The sequence below is a fragment of the Poeciliopsis prolifica genome, unplaced genomic scaffold (assembly GCF_027474105.1).
Source record: "Poeciliopsis prolifica strain line A6 unplaced genomic scaffold, Auburn_PproV2 SCAFFOLD008, whole genome shotgun sequence".
NCBI classification, from domain to species: Eukaryota; Metazoa; Chordata; class Actinopteri; order Cyprinodontiformes; family Poeciliidae; genus Poeciliopsis; species Poeciliopsis prolifica.
This window is the reverse complement of record NW_026562383.1, coordinates 1,299,581-1,318,105: the sequence shown is the minus strand read 5'-3', so window position 1 is coordinate 1,318,105 and position 18,525 is coordinate 1,299,581. Positions and strand designations below refer to the sequence as shown.

The following is an 18,525-nucleotide window of genomic DNA, read 5'->3' as shown; positions in this document are numbered from 1 at the left end:
CCGATTACAATACTGATCAGACTAATGGTGATTATAATTTCTTCCATAATGACTCATCCACCCGCTGACGATAGACCTTGAAGTATAAACTTTGCTGCAACAATTGAGTCTGTCTCAAGACAAACAAAACAGACCTTCTTCTCGTCAAATCAAAAACTCTACAAGACTGAACAGGAATGACACCTTCATCTCGACTTAAAGAGAAAACATTTGCTTAAGGATTTTCTTTTTCCTTTTTTTTTTTTGCAGACTGCCCCTGATTATTCACCCACCAGAGACTTTCTTCCTCCCTCTGCAGTTCAAAGGAGATTGAGGCTGACGCCAGAGGCCAGATCAATTATCCGGAGCAGCCATTTCCACTGTCCTCTCCCACTGACAAGCCAGAAAATCTGGGCCCTATCAAAGGCTGGAGAGGCCATCAGCCAGCCAAGTACGCCATTTCCCACCAATTCGCTTACCTTCAACTTATTTTCTTTTTCCCAGCAATTATCCTCTCTATCTTTGCCCTTCCCCTGTCCTTTAATCCAGAGTCAGACTATTATGCAAACTGGCTTTTACTTTGATGTCCATCCAGTAAGAATGTTATACATTTCTAGTTTTAATCTCTATTTTCTTATTCATTCTCATTTTGTGTTAGTCTGAGAAATCAGCTGGTTTGTGAAAGTCCCAGCTGTGTGGAGTTATTTTGCAAAATTTTGCCTTCTGATTAAAAAGAACAATCCTGCTTCGAAAAACTCCGTTCACTTAAATGTAAGCCTGAGAAATTTACCTCCTCTTGTAGTTAAATTTCAACTGTTACCAAAGGTGCAAAAGTGGTTAATTGATCAGTAAGTCTGCAGTGGGAGTCTTTACTACCAACTGACTCAAGTAGACATTCTGAATGAAGGTTTTTGTTTCTTTTGTGTGTTTTTTTGTTGCACTATCACAAATAAAAATTAATTAATTGAAAAGTACGCAATAATGTACATGTAAACTTACATGTATTTATGACTTGTAATGAATAGATAACAGGATAAAATGCACAACAGCTTTATTTCTGGTGATAACCTTCAGTATAGGAACTGTTGCAGGTTTAACCTCAGTAAAGTCATTTTTCTTGGGTGCTGAGTGGACTTAATGTAATTTGACTCAATAGATCCACAAGGGAAAAGAAAAAATAGAATTATTTATCACAATGAATAGAAAGAACCCAATGTCTCCTGTGAATATCTGTGCTCAACACAATTTACAGTGATAAAATCCAGTCAGTTTGCTCTCACTTATGTGATATAAAAGTCTTTGGAATTAAACTGGGGGATTAATGCTTCTAAAGCATTCCAGCTCCCCACGGTCATAAAGGGAAGGACATAACCATTTCACTTCAGTGCCGCATCATCAATTCTCATCTTCACTCAACACTCTTCAAGCAAAGAACTCAGTTGGTGAAATTGACCAGAAAACTGAGGATCTATACAGTCATGAACATCGACGTCATGTTTTCTCTGTTTTTATATCCATAACTAATCAAAGCATAAGACCATTATGTTTGGAATCCAAGATCCATATCTCCATAGAAATGGACAAACTTCGACTGGACAACTGCCAAAAATTTCACACTTACCCATAACAGATGCAAAAACGCTAGCTAGCCAGCTAGGATATGTTAGCAGTGAGTTACTGGTAACCTCAAGTATCTCAGGTCACAAAACGCAATAAATATGTCTGAGTGCGACTGAAACCTTTGCATGACAAGAAAGACCAGAGTGAAAAACATTATGTAGAAAAGATTAAATAGTTCTTTAAAACATGTGATCAACAAATTAAAGGCCAACTTACTTTTTAATGTAAGATTTTTTTTAGACTTTTTAAGGATGTGCAGAGACCCTTACTTTATATGTGTCTATATATCTGTTTTTTCTTAAGCTCAAAAAAGATTCAAAGCAGCACAGCATTTGGAATTTTAGTAAAAGAAGAACATGATGTTCTGCTTACCAGTTTTTCCTTGAAGACCATGTTTTTCAGCCACTTAAAATCAATTGGTTTGAAAGCAGAAAAGACGAAGAGTGAGTCGCCTTCATAATGTTCAGATTTCTGGATTGCTCCCTCTGGGTAAGTAATCCTCAATGTGGTTTTGGTCCCTACATCTTTTTTGTAGCCAGCTATTGGGGCTCCGTTTAACCTGTCAACAAAAGCAGAGTGAGTCCAATATGCATTAAATCTTTATTTACGGCTCAACTATATACTAGTAAAGGAATCTGGACACTGCTAAATGTTACTCTCAAGACGTCCAAGACAACAATGATCTGTCTGAATTAATAAACTCAAATTCTGAGCGTTATTTGAGGAGAACGCCACGTCTGAGTTAGATGGTGTCAGAAAAACTCAAATTATCACAAATACCCATAGTAGAAATTTTTCTACTATAAGCGATACAGTTTCTACTATATTTACTATGCTAGCTGAGGTCTGCACAATGATGAGAGGCTCTTGGGTTTTTGTAATTTTTCTAAGCAACATACAGCTGATCATCAATAGTCTTAACTATCCAACTTGTGAATATTGTTCAGTGTTTGAAAATGCAAAAAAACAAAAAAACACAAGTGGATTAGCAGTTTATGCTTTTTAAAGATCGGTTATCGGCCAGAAATCTGTAATACCTGCCCCTAGTTGTTTCTCTTTACACTTTGGTGTGAATGTAATGCTTTCATTCAGAATGCTTTCATAAAAGTGGTCTTTAATTTAAATACTTTTTTTATTTTGCAGTTGTTCTAATAAGACCAGTCAAAGGATTGGAGCTAACTTTCCCAGTCAGTATGGCTGCATTTTTGTTTAATCCTTCAAATACTAACCCCAGTGTTCTTATGTTACATCAACCCAATTTTAAGAGCTGTTGAGGCACAGATGATGATTACTGCAGCTGGAAACACAAAACTGTGCTTATTTTTTTCTACCCTTGTTAATACTTGCTTCATCTTACCTCACAACAACATCATATTCATCTATACGGGAGCCCAAAGACTTATTGTACAGGATCCCCCCGTTTCCCACTATGATGCATCTTTTACAGCTGAGACTGGAAGGAAAGAAGCAGAAGTTAGTAACTCAGAGAAAAGTCCACACATGATGGTAATGGGGGTATGAGTGAGTACCTGTCGAGGTCCTCCCCGAGTCCAAAAGTCTTTGTTTCAGTTAAAATGTTGTCGATTATTCTCTCTGCAAAACAAGGACAGGAAAAGTCAATAACATGGAGACACGGAGAACTTTCCTATGTTGCAAAAGAAACATTTTAGGAATCCAAACAAGAACATACGAGCTAAAAATACATTAGGTATGTTTTTATCCAGTTCAGTTTGTATATAAATACATATCTTTGAGAGATAAATGAGTCAACTACATTAGTGTTAAACTCCTCAACTCATGCATTGCACATTCAGAGACAAGAAATAAATCTTTTGCTCAGCGCGGTACATGGAGCATCTTAGTTTAACATAAAAGATAAGCAGATGTTCTAAAATCAAGATGATGAAATGTTTCAAACGTGACTCCTTTAACAGATGAGAACATGCCAAGGAGGATCAAAATCATAGCGATATCTCCAACCACATGGTCCTAAAGACTAGAGGAGAGGACACTTTACTCCATTCATTGCAATCCAAGTCCAATCAACCATCAGTAAGGTATGGAAATTCTAAAAAGGAATAAACCTGGACAAAGCAAACATGGATGCTTTAGGCTGGAATGTGTGTATATGTAAGACCTCCCTATAAAAGGGAGGAATGCTGCTTTTAAACAAGAACATTCTCCAGGTTCAGCCTGCGATGGTGAGCTCGTCTCCATTCGTGGCTCTGAGGAAGGAGGATGTTTGGCCATAGCACACATAGCTGTCGTGTTCAACAAGATATTCTGCTGGAGTCATGCTTCCAGTATTAGATAGTTATTTAATTCTTCTGTGCCTGTATTTTTAGGGTTGTCTAATCTACAATTCATCTTCCACAACAATTCAGAGTGCAGATTCCATTACAGACAAACTCAACAGATGCTGTGAAAAGATGCAGATGTCTGTCATCTGGGACACGTCGATGTTTTAGCTCAAAACTATTTAAATTCAACCAGACTAAAAATCCCATCATGCAAAAACAAAACAAATTGGTTTTGCTTGATGATTATATTAAATAAGGTAAAAAGCAATTCAAACCAACCTGGCTCTGTGAGAATCACACTAAAAAAGGTTGATGGAAAGACCAATCATCAATCACTTCTTTCAGAAAACAGTTTACAAGTTCACTTGAGGAGTTTTTTTTTTTTTTTTTTGAGGGGGGGGGGGCTTTTTCAGAAAAGCTTTAATTTGCTAACGTGGATATAGAAATGCATTTGCTGAATAGGTTGTGATGCAGCAAACATTTAACCTCACAAAACTGATCAGCTGTTTCTGACATCTCCAGAAACATAATGTAACATTGCCAATGCTGGTTGACATTACAGAATAACGCATTCTTGAAAACCTCTCTGTTTTTCTGAGGTGTGTGGTTCATGCTGTTTTGCAACTACTTCCTGTTTTATTTACAGGTACACTAAACATCGACATCTAACAAAACCCTGCCTTGCACAGTCTGGTTGATTCGCTCCAAACCAGAACATGGAAATGTGCTTAATTCTAATTTTCTGATTTTGAGACATGACATTTGGATGGAAACATAACTACTGATACTAAGTAAACCAGCAAGTCCAGCTCTGAAGGACTCAAAATAAAAAAAATTTTAAAAAAAGATTTGAAATGTCAAAAACCAGACTTAAATTTAGCTCAAAAACTTTACAGTGTGGCCAAATGAAAATAATCCTATAAAGAAGAGTGGAGGTTGGTTTGATCAGCATTTTTCACTTAATGAAATACAGCCCTCATATGAAAACTAAATTTTCAGCCCACTCTAATAATCTGTCTGGTATTAAAATTGAATCAAAAATATAAAATAATGTAGCATAAAAAAAATTAATCAGTAAAGGCTGACTACTCATAATTAACTTCAAGTTACTAAAGAAGGCTGACTGATTCAACTGCTGCTCATCTATCCAACCATTTTTCCACCCAAAAGACAAAAATAAGAAAAAAAAAAATTACATTGGATTATTATTTTTGCACTGCATTTTTCAATGACCCCGAACGACACAAGCTAAAGAAAGGAGCCAAAACAAACAATAGAGGTGACGGTAAGGGGCAGAGGGAAAAGGCTGAAGGCTGTTTGTAGGACATTACAGCCCCTCCACCCCAACCGAAGGTCCTCATGATTAACCTGCCGAGCCACAGCTTGCTGTTTGGATGTGGTGTCGATGTCTGCCGTCAAGCATCACCGCAAGCAGGATAAACACAAGGAAGAGGACCACACCTGGATCCAGGCTGGTCTAAGAGTGAAAAATCACAGTGGGCCACACTCTGCTCCAGACAACAACACAAAGGCTAATTGTTTTATGTATGAGCTAAACATTTCAGACAAGCATGTTTCACGATGGAGACAAAGATGAATGGCTGCTAGTCCAGACATTGGTCCCAGATTGGGAAAAAAAAACAACCTCTTCAACAGTAAAACAGAAGGACTCTAGAAGCTTTAAATAACAGACAGGGTTAGAAAAAGTGTCCAAAACAATATAAAGAAGGTTAGTTTGTTGGTGGTTGATGATTGAATGGTGCATAATAATTCCGGTGACACAAATGAGACTCGACCAAGGCAACATCACACAGAAACAAGAATGTTTCTTGGCTGAAAAATTTTCTGTTGGTAAATTGTAACCTTGTCATACCCACAAACATTATATCACACTAATACTGAAATTTTGTAGTTTGACTTTTTAAAATTTCTGAAACCAACTAAATAGATGCTGTTCGTCTGACTATTACCAATAATAACTTCACAAAACCTCACATCACAAAATCTGAACTGACCCTTTAAGGTCTTTTGAAGTGGCTTTTATGCCACCATACTATAATTATTTGTGATAACAAATAAATGTTTATTTGTCAACTAGTTGCTAGCTTTTAAGAATTTCTTGTTTACCAGCACTGAAGGCAAATGATTTCTTATGCTCTACTATGTACTTCCAAAACAATCAGGAATGCTGCCATTTTTTCACATATGACTATTGGTCTGATAAGCAATAACCAATGTAATAACCGATGTTCAGCTCCATCTTCTTGTTCATGTTTCTGGAGCAGGATGGTCATGTGATCTCTGTTTGGTCATATCAATCAATCAATCAATCAAATTTTATTTGTATAGCACATTTCAGCAAGGCATTTCAAAGTGCTTTACATCATAAACACAAGAACACAAAGTCATGCATCATGTAATAGACAATACATTGTTACATATTACATTCATATGACAGTGATACTGATGCAGCATTTTGTTTGCAAAATGGAACTGTTATACTTTTACACTAAGATTTTTGTAGGAAATCAACTAAACAAAATTAAGCCTTGCAGCACAGTTTATCAACATAAAAAACTCATGATGCTGGATATTTGATAAGCGAAACTTTTCCCGAAGGAGGACAAATTAAAAAAATTGGATAGATTTTAAAATGAACCTAAATCACTCTAACAGAAAATGTGTTCTCAGAGTGCATTGGACATATGACAAAGATACCTCTTGGCACAATAAGTAGTAAAAATAAACTCCCGCCCACCATCACCACTCCATGTTCTCAATTTGGAATCCTTTGTGGCGTTCTATTCAAGATCCACACGTATCATCTCTCCACATGAGTACAACTCAAAGGGAAAAGCCACTGCCATCACAGTCCGTGGAGAAAACAGAAACCAGGTGTAACACTCACACAGGGAGTGCTCTTTTCATAATAGCTGTGAGTAAGAATGTGTGTATTTCAGTGTTCAACTGACAGCAAAGAACTCCCCTGAGCACAAAGGTAACATTCATGGTGCCTTCTGCAAGGAAGTATTGGAAACATGTGAAAGAGATTAATGTTATCTTCTCAGTTCCCATGGTGGTGTCTACTGGCAAGATATCTGAAGTGGTGCAGTGTATTAAGATCAACTTGCAAGAACAATCTCTTCAGGCTAAAGCATTCCAGCTAGGATGTTGGAGAACAGCAAGTTGCCAGCTTAAGTAATTATCCTGAAAATACTGCCTAAAAAAGTTCTGACAAAGAGAAGCCTGCTGTGCAGTCTGCTGAGGGAAAAAAAGATTAGACACTGACTGCTGTAAGAACCGGGTCCTGTATGTTCTGGAAAAAGCCAAAATTGATGTGGCAGTAGCTAACAAGACAAGATGACGCCAATACTGTCTGCTACTTAACAACTATGCTCAATGAAGCTTGATGATGATAGCAGAAGTAGGTGCTATGAAATTCTCCTGGTATGATAAATTGTTATATAAGCAGCATGGTTAGTCAGTAACCAGCTTAAATCGTACAGATCAAGTCGATAACAGGCTCCCACTGTTTTTTTTTTAAATAGATAGCAACACCAACTAAGTGTTTGCAAAGTAACAACATGCTCTTCAGAAAGCGCCTCACTTCAGATTTACAGTGAATGCCGTTAACAAGGCAAAAAGAGCTACATTCATATACTTCAGGAGTAAGATTAGCATGATGCTATCAAATATTGCATTATGGAAAAGGTAAACATCCAATTATTGGCAACAATGTTAAATATTCCACACCATCTAGCAACCTGCCATGTACACAGACACACACGCACGCATGCACGCGCGCACACACACACACACACACACAAAAACTAGTTAAACTGTGTTTTAGGTTTAGGGGGTTTAAAATCCTGTGACATAAATTCAGGAAAAGTCTGTGATTTGACTAAATCAACAAACATGCCAGGGGGAGACAGTATGGGTTGAGTCCTAAGCTAGCTATTTTCAAGTTTTGCAAATAGAGCTGCCTATGGGCCCCAGCTAGGTGAGCTGCTTCTACAAGATCACAAGATTAGCTTGACAAGATTACAGCTCTGTTCTATATTTCTTTCTCTCAGTTCCTATTTGTGTCAAAAATAACTACTGCATCTTTAGTATTTTTATTCTTCTATTCTTTTATCCTTTTGATACAGTATGTCTTGTAGTATCCATTCCTCTTGCATTAAAAACGAGCATTGGGGTATTTTATTGGGATTTTGCACGATAGACCAAGCAGGATTAGATTATTAAACAATATCCTGAGATTTCACAGAGCACTGTTCGGAACAACTGCAAGCATTAAGCCTATGGTAATTCTGGAGGAATTGCACAGAGCCAGAGTTCAGGTAGGGGAATGTGTCAAGAGGAACGTTACGTGCACCATAAATCTGGCAGTGTGGCCATAAAAGGCATGAGTGAAAAAAGCTGGAAGAAGGTCTTTTCAAAGTGTCCATAGTCATCAACATTGTGATGAGGCTTTTTTTACAGACCACAGTGACCAGACAAGTCAAACATCTCCTCAAAACCACTGTGCAATCAGGGTCATCCCCTCTGCCAGCAGTTCACCGTGCTGTGATGAATGTAGAAACTTGCTCAAATTAAGAGCCTTTATGTTTTCAATCGCTCCCTGTTGATACAAGCTCTGATAAGACATTTTCTGACTTACTGACTAGACAAAAATGTGCTTTTTATTGTGACTTCTGTTCAGATCCATAAGAAGCCAGTCACTGGAACAGACCCAGAAGTCAAACAATAACTGAGCGTATGACATTGAAGTAACTTCTTGTGTTGAAAAAAACCTGGCATTTCTAACAGTCCATCAATAAACCAATCAAGGGAATGTATAAGCACTCTGCTGTTATTATGGTCTGATGATCACAAAACTGTGGAAAAATGTACAGGTGGATTACCAGGAATGCATTTCATTCCTAACACATCTTAGGACAAGGTTTGAAACCATGGCAGCAAAACATTTCCTGCCAAATGTGCAAGTCAACAAAAAAAGGCAGAACTAAACTTATTTCAAGAATATTGTTTTTGAGTCTGAGGAGCATAGAACATTCTATAACAAAAGTGAAACAGGGCAAATGGATATCAACACAAATGGAAGACAGAAAAATACTTTACCTTGAGTTTTGATGCCAAATGGAGGCAGAAAGTTTTTGATTTTTGTGAGTTGCTTGAAGTTCCGGTCGAGGAACATGGGTGCTAGTTTCACAAACCTGCAAGAAAAAAAGGAGAAAAACCCCATGACTTCTTATATAAACTACAAATAATGACATTTTAAAATGCAAACTCAGAAATCCTTAAGAATAATAAGCCTGTTGTAGTCTAGTGTGCACCCTCACTACACAGAAGTTTTTTTTGTTTTTTTTTTATCAGTACAACACCCACAGAGTGGTGTTAATCACAAAGGGTGGGATTCATAAAGTACCTGATAAAATTTCAGTTCAACATACATATAGTCAAGGAATACAGCATTCCTGCACCAATGCAGAATGTTATTCTGTGAAGCTATGTACAGATGTTTTTCTTTAATTTTATTTTTGTCAAGTAATAAAATTAGCACTAGTCATTACCCCTGAAAAGGACTGCAACTTTTAGAATCCAAAGAGCAATTTGTACCCTCTATCCAGTTAAATAAATTAGACCAGTAGAGTATAGAAAAGTAAAGTGCTTCCTTCTTTCTGAGCTGGATGTTTTAACCTCAAAAATTTGTCAGACTTTTGTGCGTTCAGTTAGGCACAGACCCACCAGTGCAAAGGAGCATTGCTATGTGTTTCTATCTCCCCTCACAGCTACTGGCTGAGTGATTTTTTTTACTTTTAAATCTGTGAACACCTAATATCCGAGAGCTAACAGTAGTTTCAATAAGTTCACTCATTGGTGAACTCATTGAAGTTACTCATTGGTGAAGTTCACTCATTGGTGAACTTCAATGGCTCATTTGTTACCAAATGAGTCATTCTTATATTCTAAAATTTAAATCTAGCTTATTTTCTATGAAGGCTCGTCAAGTATTTATTTATATGGTGACACTTTCAGCAGAAAGATTAATTTATTACAGTAAAGTAACAGTTTTATTCCTCTGAAGGTTTATAAACATTCAAGTCTGAGATAGACTGAGTTTGCTAGGAAATGTTTGCAATGTTTTGTAAATTTTCCAGTTTAAGTCAGCTAAATTGACAGACTACATAGACAGATGTTTCCAGCAGGAAATAGCAGTGCTGAATGTCCATATGAATGTATGTATGTTAAAAACTTTTTAAAATGTCACAGTAATCATTTTAATTGTTTAGAAATATTAGAAATATTAGCCAAATAGTATTTACCTTGAAGTATTACACCCCCCCCCCCACACACACACACACACTGGTCTGATGTCTCCTCTGCTTCTAATATAATATACTAGTCATTCATAACAGAAATACAGGACTGCAGAAGGTCCTGTAATTGACCTTCTGAAATCAGAACCTTCTGGCTCAGAAGGTTCTGATTCCATTATTTATTTCAGAAGGTTCTGACCTGTCTGGGGGAAAATGGCTTCACAAGAACTCCACAATGACATTTTATAATTGGTGCATATCTACATGTGGTAGTTTGTCGATGCTGTGGTGCTTCACAGAGCTCTAAAAGAATGATCCATTGGTTTGCGTATAACCGAAGGTATGCAGAGATTGATTAATAGGACTGAAGTGTAGTTCTCTTCTCAGAACCAGACCACCAACGATGCATTTCTCGAATCCCAGTGAAGGTCTAATGTCTGGCACTCAGAGCCATAAACACACACGTTCTCGGCAACCTTTAGCTTCCAGACGACACTAACTAGCAGACTTTTGGAAATGGGAAACCGAAAGTAGAGACAGGAAAGCACACACTCCTATGTCTCAACTGGAATCCCTGTGTTATAACACTGTGACAGACCAGTGTGATAAACGTGAATCTCTGAAATGCAATGACTAAATAAAGGCCGACATTATAGGGAGACCTTCCGATGAGGTTTAGCTTCTTCCCAGCATCACAGGCGACTTGTGAGATTAATCCCAAACTTTAAAAAAGAGGAGAGTATAACCAGAAAAGGACAAAGCACCCAGATTGGCTTTTACATGTCCTCACATCATCTGACAAGAACACACACACACAAAGACTTTTGTCCTGTCAAAGCAAAAGGATATTTGTTAAACTGAAGACTTGTGAGGCCAGATAGGGCAATAAATAACAAAGACTTATTATGAGTCACTGAGCCTTGACCAACAGTCAGTCACTGACATCCTGACAATGCAGACAGACACAGTGCTGTTTGATGTTAAATAAAATGTAAGAGTTCCCCACTCAGCCAGAAGGCAGGGATGCATTGTGCTCATTTCCTCTGCAGGGTCCATCTCTCACATGCAATATTTTTATAACCGTGCCACTTGAAGTTCACAACCAACACTTGATTTAGGGCTCCAACACAAACAGTTTTGGGTGAAGTTGAGGGGAGAGGGAGGCGTTTTAAAATAAATTGGACTCTGCAGGGCAAGGGGCTTCAGAGAAGACAAACAAGGAGGAAGCAGGAGATGATTAGAAGGGGAACCACAAGACCTCAGTGCCAGAGGTTAAGCAGCTTTCTCTAAGCGCTGCACTGATGGTCACACCCGTTTGGACAGCACGATTGAGAACAGATCAATGTTAAAGAATGAATTTCCTCTTAAATTGGAACAAAAACTATTAAGAAAACATTTAATTGGTTTAGTCCATTTAAAAAAAATACACCAAAATAGCCCACACCTAACTCTTCATCTTCCAAGCCTCCACTAGCCAGAGCATTAATTCTGCTGATTGACCTGTGTGACCTGTGTGAAGGTAGTAATAATCAGTGGGCTCCAAGCTGTACAGAACTTTGATCAGACATGTGCAGCTGATTAGATGAAGTCATTAACGCATGGCCGCTCGCGTACAGTCGGGTTTGGGGGTTTGGTGGTGGTGGAGGGGTTTGCTCTTGGAAGTTTTGTCAAAGTTATCCAAAAACACTTTCAGTTCTTTTCTAGCCAAAACAAAAGCAGAGAACATTCAGTGGGCCCATTTTTATGGCAATATTTAAAACTAAATCATGGTGAAAAACAACTATCTTTTCCTTTTCCTTTAATCTATAAGAATCATCTTGACTTCACCAAAAAACAGAGATGGATAACACAGCCTGTTTTATTTAACAAAAACTAACTTGGTGTGGAAGAAATGAATGTTGTTTGGATCATTAAATAAAATAAACCTGATCATCTGCAAAAGTGAATCCATAAACCTCTGTAAAAGCAGGGTTCTTTGGCAGTTTGCTACTGTGAAGCATACAGCTGTGTGCTGCAAAGAGGGAAGACCTCAGTAAAGGAATTGATTCATCAATCCTGGAAGAGCTGCTGGATTCCAATAAATCATCAGTTAATGCAAAGTAATGTAAATGAACAGCCTTTCTGAACTGTGCCAGGTTGCAAAGCAGTTTTAGGGAAAATTTTGAAAGCCGTTTTCTCTGAATTTTAGAATTCAGAGTTCCAACATTCAAACAGCCATATCTATTTCAGTTCTGATTTCCATGCATTTGACATCATTGAAAAAATTTGAAAATCTATGGCATATGTGACTAGCTACAACAAAATTAGGATCAGGTCTGCTTGGGGATGTCTTGAGTTATTTACCGATTCTGTTATATTCAGCTAAGCCCAACTTGCTGGCTAATCAAGCACAGCGACACCAGGGTTGACAATATCGCTATTAATACCAGTGGCCAAGTGGAGTTTAGACATGGAATTTGTGTCTCTATAAAGCTGAGTCAGTAAAGGAAAGCATAAAAAACTGCAAGAATTCATCACAGACTAAAAGCTTCACACTGGACTTTTAGTGAGGTAGATTCTGTGCCTCTCCACTCTTCCTCCAAACTCCCAGATATTCATTTCCAAATAAAGACACATTTCACTTTCACCTGAAAAGAACAGCTTGGATTTCTGAGAAAGTCATGTTTTTCTACATGATAGGAACACATTTTTATTGCCACACTGGAGGGTTTTAATGGCAGATAAGACACAGGAGACAATGTTTAAATGTTCTGTAAAAAGTAAATGAATAAACAAAAACACACAAAATAGGGATGGTGAATTTGTCCTCTAATTAGGTCAAGTACTCCTTTGTGATGCCACTGGCTCTTATTCATCAGTGTGGAAAATTGTCAATGCTTGGCTCATAGAATGCTAATAGAACAATGTCCTATAGATCAAGCTGAGATGCTGTACAGAAAATAGACACCCAGAGGGGATAAAGAAAAAAGAAAATCAAAAGAATAAATGACATCAGACTCTGGAGGACTGTGAGGGGCATGTGGGTTGGTTAGGGGAAAGCTTGTGATGAATCAGGACAGGAAGTTTGTGTCGCCCATAGAGAAGTCTTTAAAGGCTCCACGATATGACAGAGGAAAGATGGGAGACCTTGTGTTTGGGTGACAAATGTTCTATTGTGTACCAGGGGAATACAAGAACACAGTTGAGTTTTTGTTGTGGGGAAGTAGACGATAAAAAACACGATTGATAGTAGGATCAGATTGGACAGGAATGTGGAGGCTTTTCTATGTCAGGCGAAAAGGCCTTTAGGCTCGACTGGCTTTGGGGGTGACATCATGTATCTTGGTATGCCCAAGAAGGAGCTCATCTCCTATTAACATCTAGATACAAATCCATAAAGAACCCTTAGGATCTGTCCTTTGTGCAATCCGATTCAAATATATAAAAAGAACAGCGATAAAGCAGACTACTCACTTAGGGTAGATGGATGTCATTTTGGCTGCTGCATATCCTGGTTTACACACCCCTTCGCTGAGGTTGCCATACTTGTATGCCAACTCCGGTGGCCTATACATTAACAGAACACAGGGAAACATTCAGACACACCATGATAACTCATTAGCAGTAAGAGAAACACATTTAGACCCTCAAAACTGAGCTTGTCAAACACTGTCAAGGAGAATCAGAGCTGTCGATTGCCTAAGAACGTGAATAAGTCAGTGACAACTTTTCGTCTCATCTGTGTGTGGCGAGACAAAACAGTGAGACCCTTGTTTAAATAATTAAACCAGCGTTGCCAAGTCTAGAACCTCCCGATTAGTACCACCATCAATAATCTGATGTGCGCTGTGATTTTAGTTCAAATAAACGGGGAGGAGGGGAAAAAAAGAAAAGAAAAAGAGAGACAAGGTCTGAGCTCTTTGTGAGGTCCAAAGTCAGAAATGTCAGCAGAAAAGATTCACTTATGCCTCATTTGCACATCATTTACAGCTCTTATTTTCTCCTTGACAAGATTTCTTCCTGCTTAGGGTTATTTACAGTTGGAATTTTATTGGGAAATACATAAATTGGTGGGTATAAAATCTTCTAAGCATCACTCATGCTACTAACATTAAATAAATGATCCATGTTACAAACTAATTAACAGCTTTTCAATCAATAATAAAAGATTGTTGTGTCCCATATAATTAATGAGTATAGACATAAAGTTAATGTTTTATACAAACTGAACTCATAAAATCCACCTTAAACTGTGTGTTGACAGACTGCATAGATGGTGTGTGTGTGAAGACAGACGCCTTGAAGGCCAGTAAGCGAAAGGCAGCGTAATGGAGATCTCACCGCTGCAGTTTGGAGTGATTAAGTCAAACAAATTCAGAGTACTGCACACGCATGCACTGATGTGCTGACAAAGTGACAACAGAATAATGATCTATTAAAACACATCCTCACTGACAAGCAATATGTTATTTCACACAAAATACTAAAATGATTACTCAACCCTTTTACTGTGAGTTTGCATTTGCCGTATTATGACAATAAATCATAATTCCTCATTAAGACAACAACAAAAAAAAGTATTATTTCAAGAAATTAATGTACAATGCCTGCCAACAAATATTAAATCACTACCTTTGGTGTTGAGTCAGCAGCATTGGTTTGCAATCGAAACAAAGATACACTCCCAATTATTTGCACATATCTGGGGGCGGTGAGCATTCAGAGCCTAAAGGGTTTTAAAAGTGAGCTTCTCTGAAGCTTTAAGAAATTACAGTCCAATTACCTTATTGGGAAAGTAAATACATCCTCAGAGGTGAAAAGCTAACAAGCTAGTCGTTATTTTGCTGTAGCATTTGGCCTGTTGTGGGTATGCCAGGATCATTTTCAGACTATGAGACCTGGAACGCACAGGGACACAGATTCCACAACAGAAGGATCCAGCTGGGAAGTTTCTGTAAAGGTAACGCAACCGAAACCTGGTACGGCACCACAATCCTGCCAAGAACTCTGACAAACAAATTCTGAGTTTGTCAGAGTCTGTTATTTAATTTGCACACATTAAGTAATAACATTTATTAACAGAGAGCCCACATTAAGTGGCTATAGAAGTAGATGAATAGAACATACTTATTTATTGTTCCCTTTTTACTCCTTTTGAAGTTGTATTGTACTGAACGCCGCAGCAGAGACTGTTTATTTGGACTCAAATGGCCTGAGAGTGCAGTGGAGTAAATCAACATGTTGGACTTTATTCTTCATCATTAAGATTCTCACATTTTATTATTCTTTCTTTTATTCTATTGTCATTTTCAGGTCGCAAAGAAATGAAACTCTTTTTTTCCTTCTTTGTTATTTTGCTTTTTGTCCCTCCTCCCGTTGTTATTGAAGTCCATTAGATAAGAATATGACATAAAAAAACTGAATAGATGGATGTTCTAGAAACACAGAAGGCTGAAAAACAGTACATGATTTCTGCCTCCAAGAGATTCCATTTTTTTAAAGCCATATGTTGAATAACTCATCTCCCGTGCAGCGCATGGAGAATCCATGAACCAGTCGCATTAATAACCAGTTATGAGAAAGAAATATACTCACAGTTTTGTTTCCAGCTGCAGCAGAAAGCCCTGCTTATCGTACCCTGCAAAGTGAAGACAACAAAAAGGCCTGTGAGTCTGCGAAGCACATGTGTTTGAAATGGCTCATCTTTGCCGGGGACGTTTTGTGGACATCCATTCTACTTTATTTCAACTATCAGCTCAGTAACTGTAGTTGTAAACGACATGTGTGGCTTCCACAGGGAGAACAATGCAGCATATGGAAAAGTAAAAGCATCTGGATTAAGGAATCAACACAAACAAGCAAGGTTAGGCAGAGGCCAGCCAAAAACCATCTGTTGAGATAAAACAATAAATGAATAAACATTAGAAAAACTGTTTGAGAACACCTATGGGTATCCAGTAGGTGTTTTGAAGAACTGAGGTAGACAGAAGAGCACAGAAAACCAGGAGAAAAACATATTTGAGGTGAAATGAAAAGTTTAGTTCGATTTGGGAAATTTCAGTGTTTACTGCAGCCTTCCATTGAAAATGAAGACATTTCACATTATTTCTATAAGTGAAATAATGTGATGTCCTTCACATGTAACAGATGTGACATTAGTCAAAGTTAAACATAGCGCAGAATTACTCCTGAGGGTGTGTGTGTGTGAGTCTTGCCTTCAAAGAGAAGCTGGCAAACAGACATGAAGAAAAGGACAATGGGAATGCTTGACAAGTATTTGAGGAAGAATCAAAGCACTGCCGAGGGAGCGTGGTCGCTGACAACAAGCAAGGTATTTGTGTTGGAAATTTACACTGAGAAGCATCACACAGCCGTGGCAAAAGACGAGGCAACATGGAAGATATTAAATCAGATAAGAACAAAATGTTTTGGAGAAAATCTCCTGCTGGCATTTGTTATCAAACAAAAACAGAGGGCAGTGTTGTATGGCTGATTCATCACCAACTGTGAAACTATTTTGATACAAAGCTTTCACGGACAAAACTTCCTAATTTTTCATAAAAAGCCAACTAATTTCAGACCACAAGTGGAGCTGTGTTACTATCCCAGAGTTTTGTAGGAGTTTGTCATTTCCTTTCTAGCAGAGCACAGAGAGCGAGGAGGTGGAGGCTTTGGCTTGCATGGCAGCACATGTACCTGAGCTTACTATTCGTCCAACGTTGATGTCATTTTCCAGCTCTGAAACAGAAAAGGGTCATTGAGCAGCATTTGAGTTCAGCAAGAAGAGGCAAAATTGGACTTGTAAAAATGAGGCAAACTGCAATTATTCCATATTACAGAACCAAAAGGTGGTGGAGGATAAAAGGTTAGTGGCTTCAGTCCCAGAAGAGTGAATTAGATTTCAGACTGTCAAACTTAGGTAAAGTCTTAAAAGCTCCATTGCTGTGGAAAATTAACTGCAAGAAACCCTATTAGTGCCTAAGTAATCGCTATGACAACGGTAAATTAAGACGCACCATAAATGAACAAATGAGAGAATGAGACATTTTAGACAACAACCCGTTGCATTTAAAGTTCAGACAACATAAAAACAAATATTAAGGGATCTTATTAGTGATGTCACGCAGAATAAATGCTCCCAGTTCCTCTACCTGCAATTCTTTTCACTTCAGCACCTTTAGTCAGCGCTACAGATGTCTCCTCTGCATCTTTCTCTGTAAACAAAAGGGGTTAACACTAGAGTAAGACCATTGGGACTGGACAGCAACCGTCATCTTAACAACCATTAACCAACACCACAGTAATGCAAAGGACTTCAAATGAACAACTTTGGCAAAAACACAGATAGTAGCTTCATAACAAATACAGACATGAAAAGAAGAGACAGTAACAAACAGAAATAATAGGAGTTTCAAAGAGAAGCTGGTTTCTAGGTTTCAGTGCAGTCTTACGACCTCTTCAGACAGAATTAGAAACCAATAGATCCCCTACACCACAAATTAGAATGAGCCTGGGACCCTGGGAGTTAGAACAAACCCGTCAGTGCAAAAGCAACACTATGTTGCTCACCAAATAGGTCAATGTGAAGCCCTTAGAATGAAGTTAGACACCTCTGTACTAGAACACCATGTTGCACTACAACATTGCTAACACCACAGACGACACTGACAGTCATAGCAATGTCACCACAGCCCATTTTCATGTGGTAAGCTTGTAAACCTTTATTGTTGTTGTTTTCAAATGTGGTTGAGTTTTTAAAGTCGGGTCTTCTGAGGGTGTGTCGTCAAAGCAAACTAGGTACAGGAGGAAGGACTGAGTTTTGCTTGCATGAGCTTAAGATATTTTCTTCCAAATGTTAACAAAGCTGGGATAAACTTTCTTTAAACTGCAAACAGGTGATCTCTGGGAAGAGCATCTAAATTTTCTTTCCAGAAAACAACAAACCTGTTTTGGCCTAGAGGCAGAACAAATACAACTGGTTATTATTAAGGGGACCGTACTTGTAAAGCGTGCACCACATTAATTTCTCTTAACTAATAGATAATAAAGCAAACAGACCGTCTAGGATGTTGCAATTTTTGTGATTGTTGCGGCCTAAACGTTTTTCAAAAAGCTGCTGTCAAAGTCGCACATTTTCTTGAGGTTTACTTTGGCAGTAGCATGGTCTTCTAAAAGCGCTGAAACTGCTACACATAACCTTCCCTTTCCTTCTCTTTTCCTCATCAAGTTCTAATATCTCCTTACCTGGGTTGACTGTTGTTGTGCTCCAGGCCTCTGACTTGAATCCTCTCTGACTCTTTGTTATTACTGTGACAATAAAGATT

The 18,525-nt window shown here is 38.1% G+C and overlaps 1 protein-coding gene across 9 annotated transcripts in view; it reads right to left on the bottom strand.

The window, feature by feature from the left end:
• Positions 1-18,525, bottom strand: part of st3gal3b (ST3 beta-galactoside alpha-2,3-sialyltransferase 3b) — a 65,267-nt gene that overhangs the window by 25,486 nt on the left and 21,256 nt on the right. For 4 of the 9 annotated variants that reach the window (XM_055032781.1, XM_055032778.1, XM_055032784.1 and 1 more), the window contains exons 3-11: positions 18,446-18,508; positions 17,353-17,415; positions 16,898-16,939; positions 15,797-15,839; positions 13,676-13,768; positions 9,024-9,118; positions 3,129-3,192; positions 2,957-3,052; positions 1,972-2,158 (exon numbers count right to left, since the gene is read on the bottom strand). In XM_055032781.1, coding sequence (XP_054888756.1) covers positions 1,972-2,158; positions 2,957-3,052; positions 3,129-3,192; positions 9,024-9,118; positions 13,676-13,768; positions 15,797-15,839; positions 16,898-16,939; positions 17,353-17,415; positions 18,446-18,508 — 746 coding nt within the window. The remainder of the gene's footprint in view (positions 1-1,971; positions 2,159-2,956; positions 3,053-3,128; positions 3,193-9,023; positions 9,119-13,675; positions 13,769-15,796; positions 15,840-16,897; positions 16,940-17,352; positions 17,416-18,445; positions 18,509-18,525) is intronic. The other 5 variants (XM_055032782.1, XM_055032786.1, XM_055032785.1 and 2 more) reach the window with 3 other exon arrangements.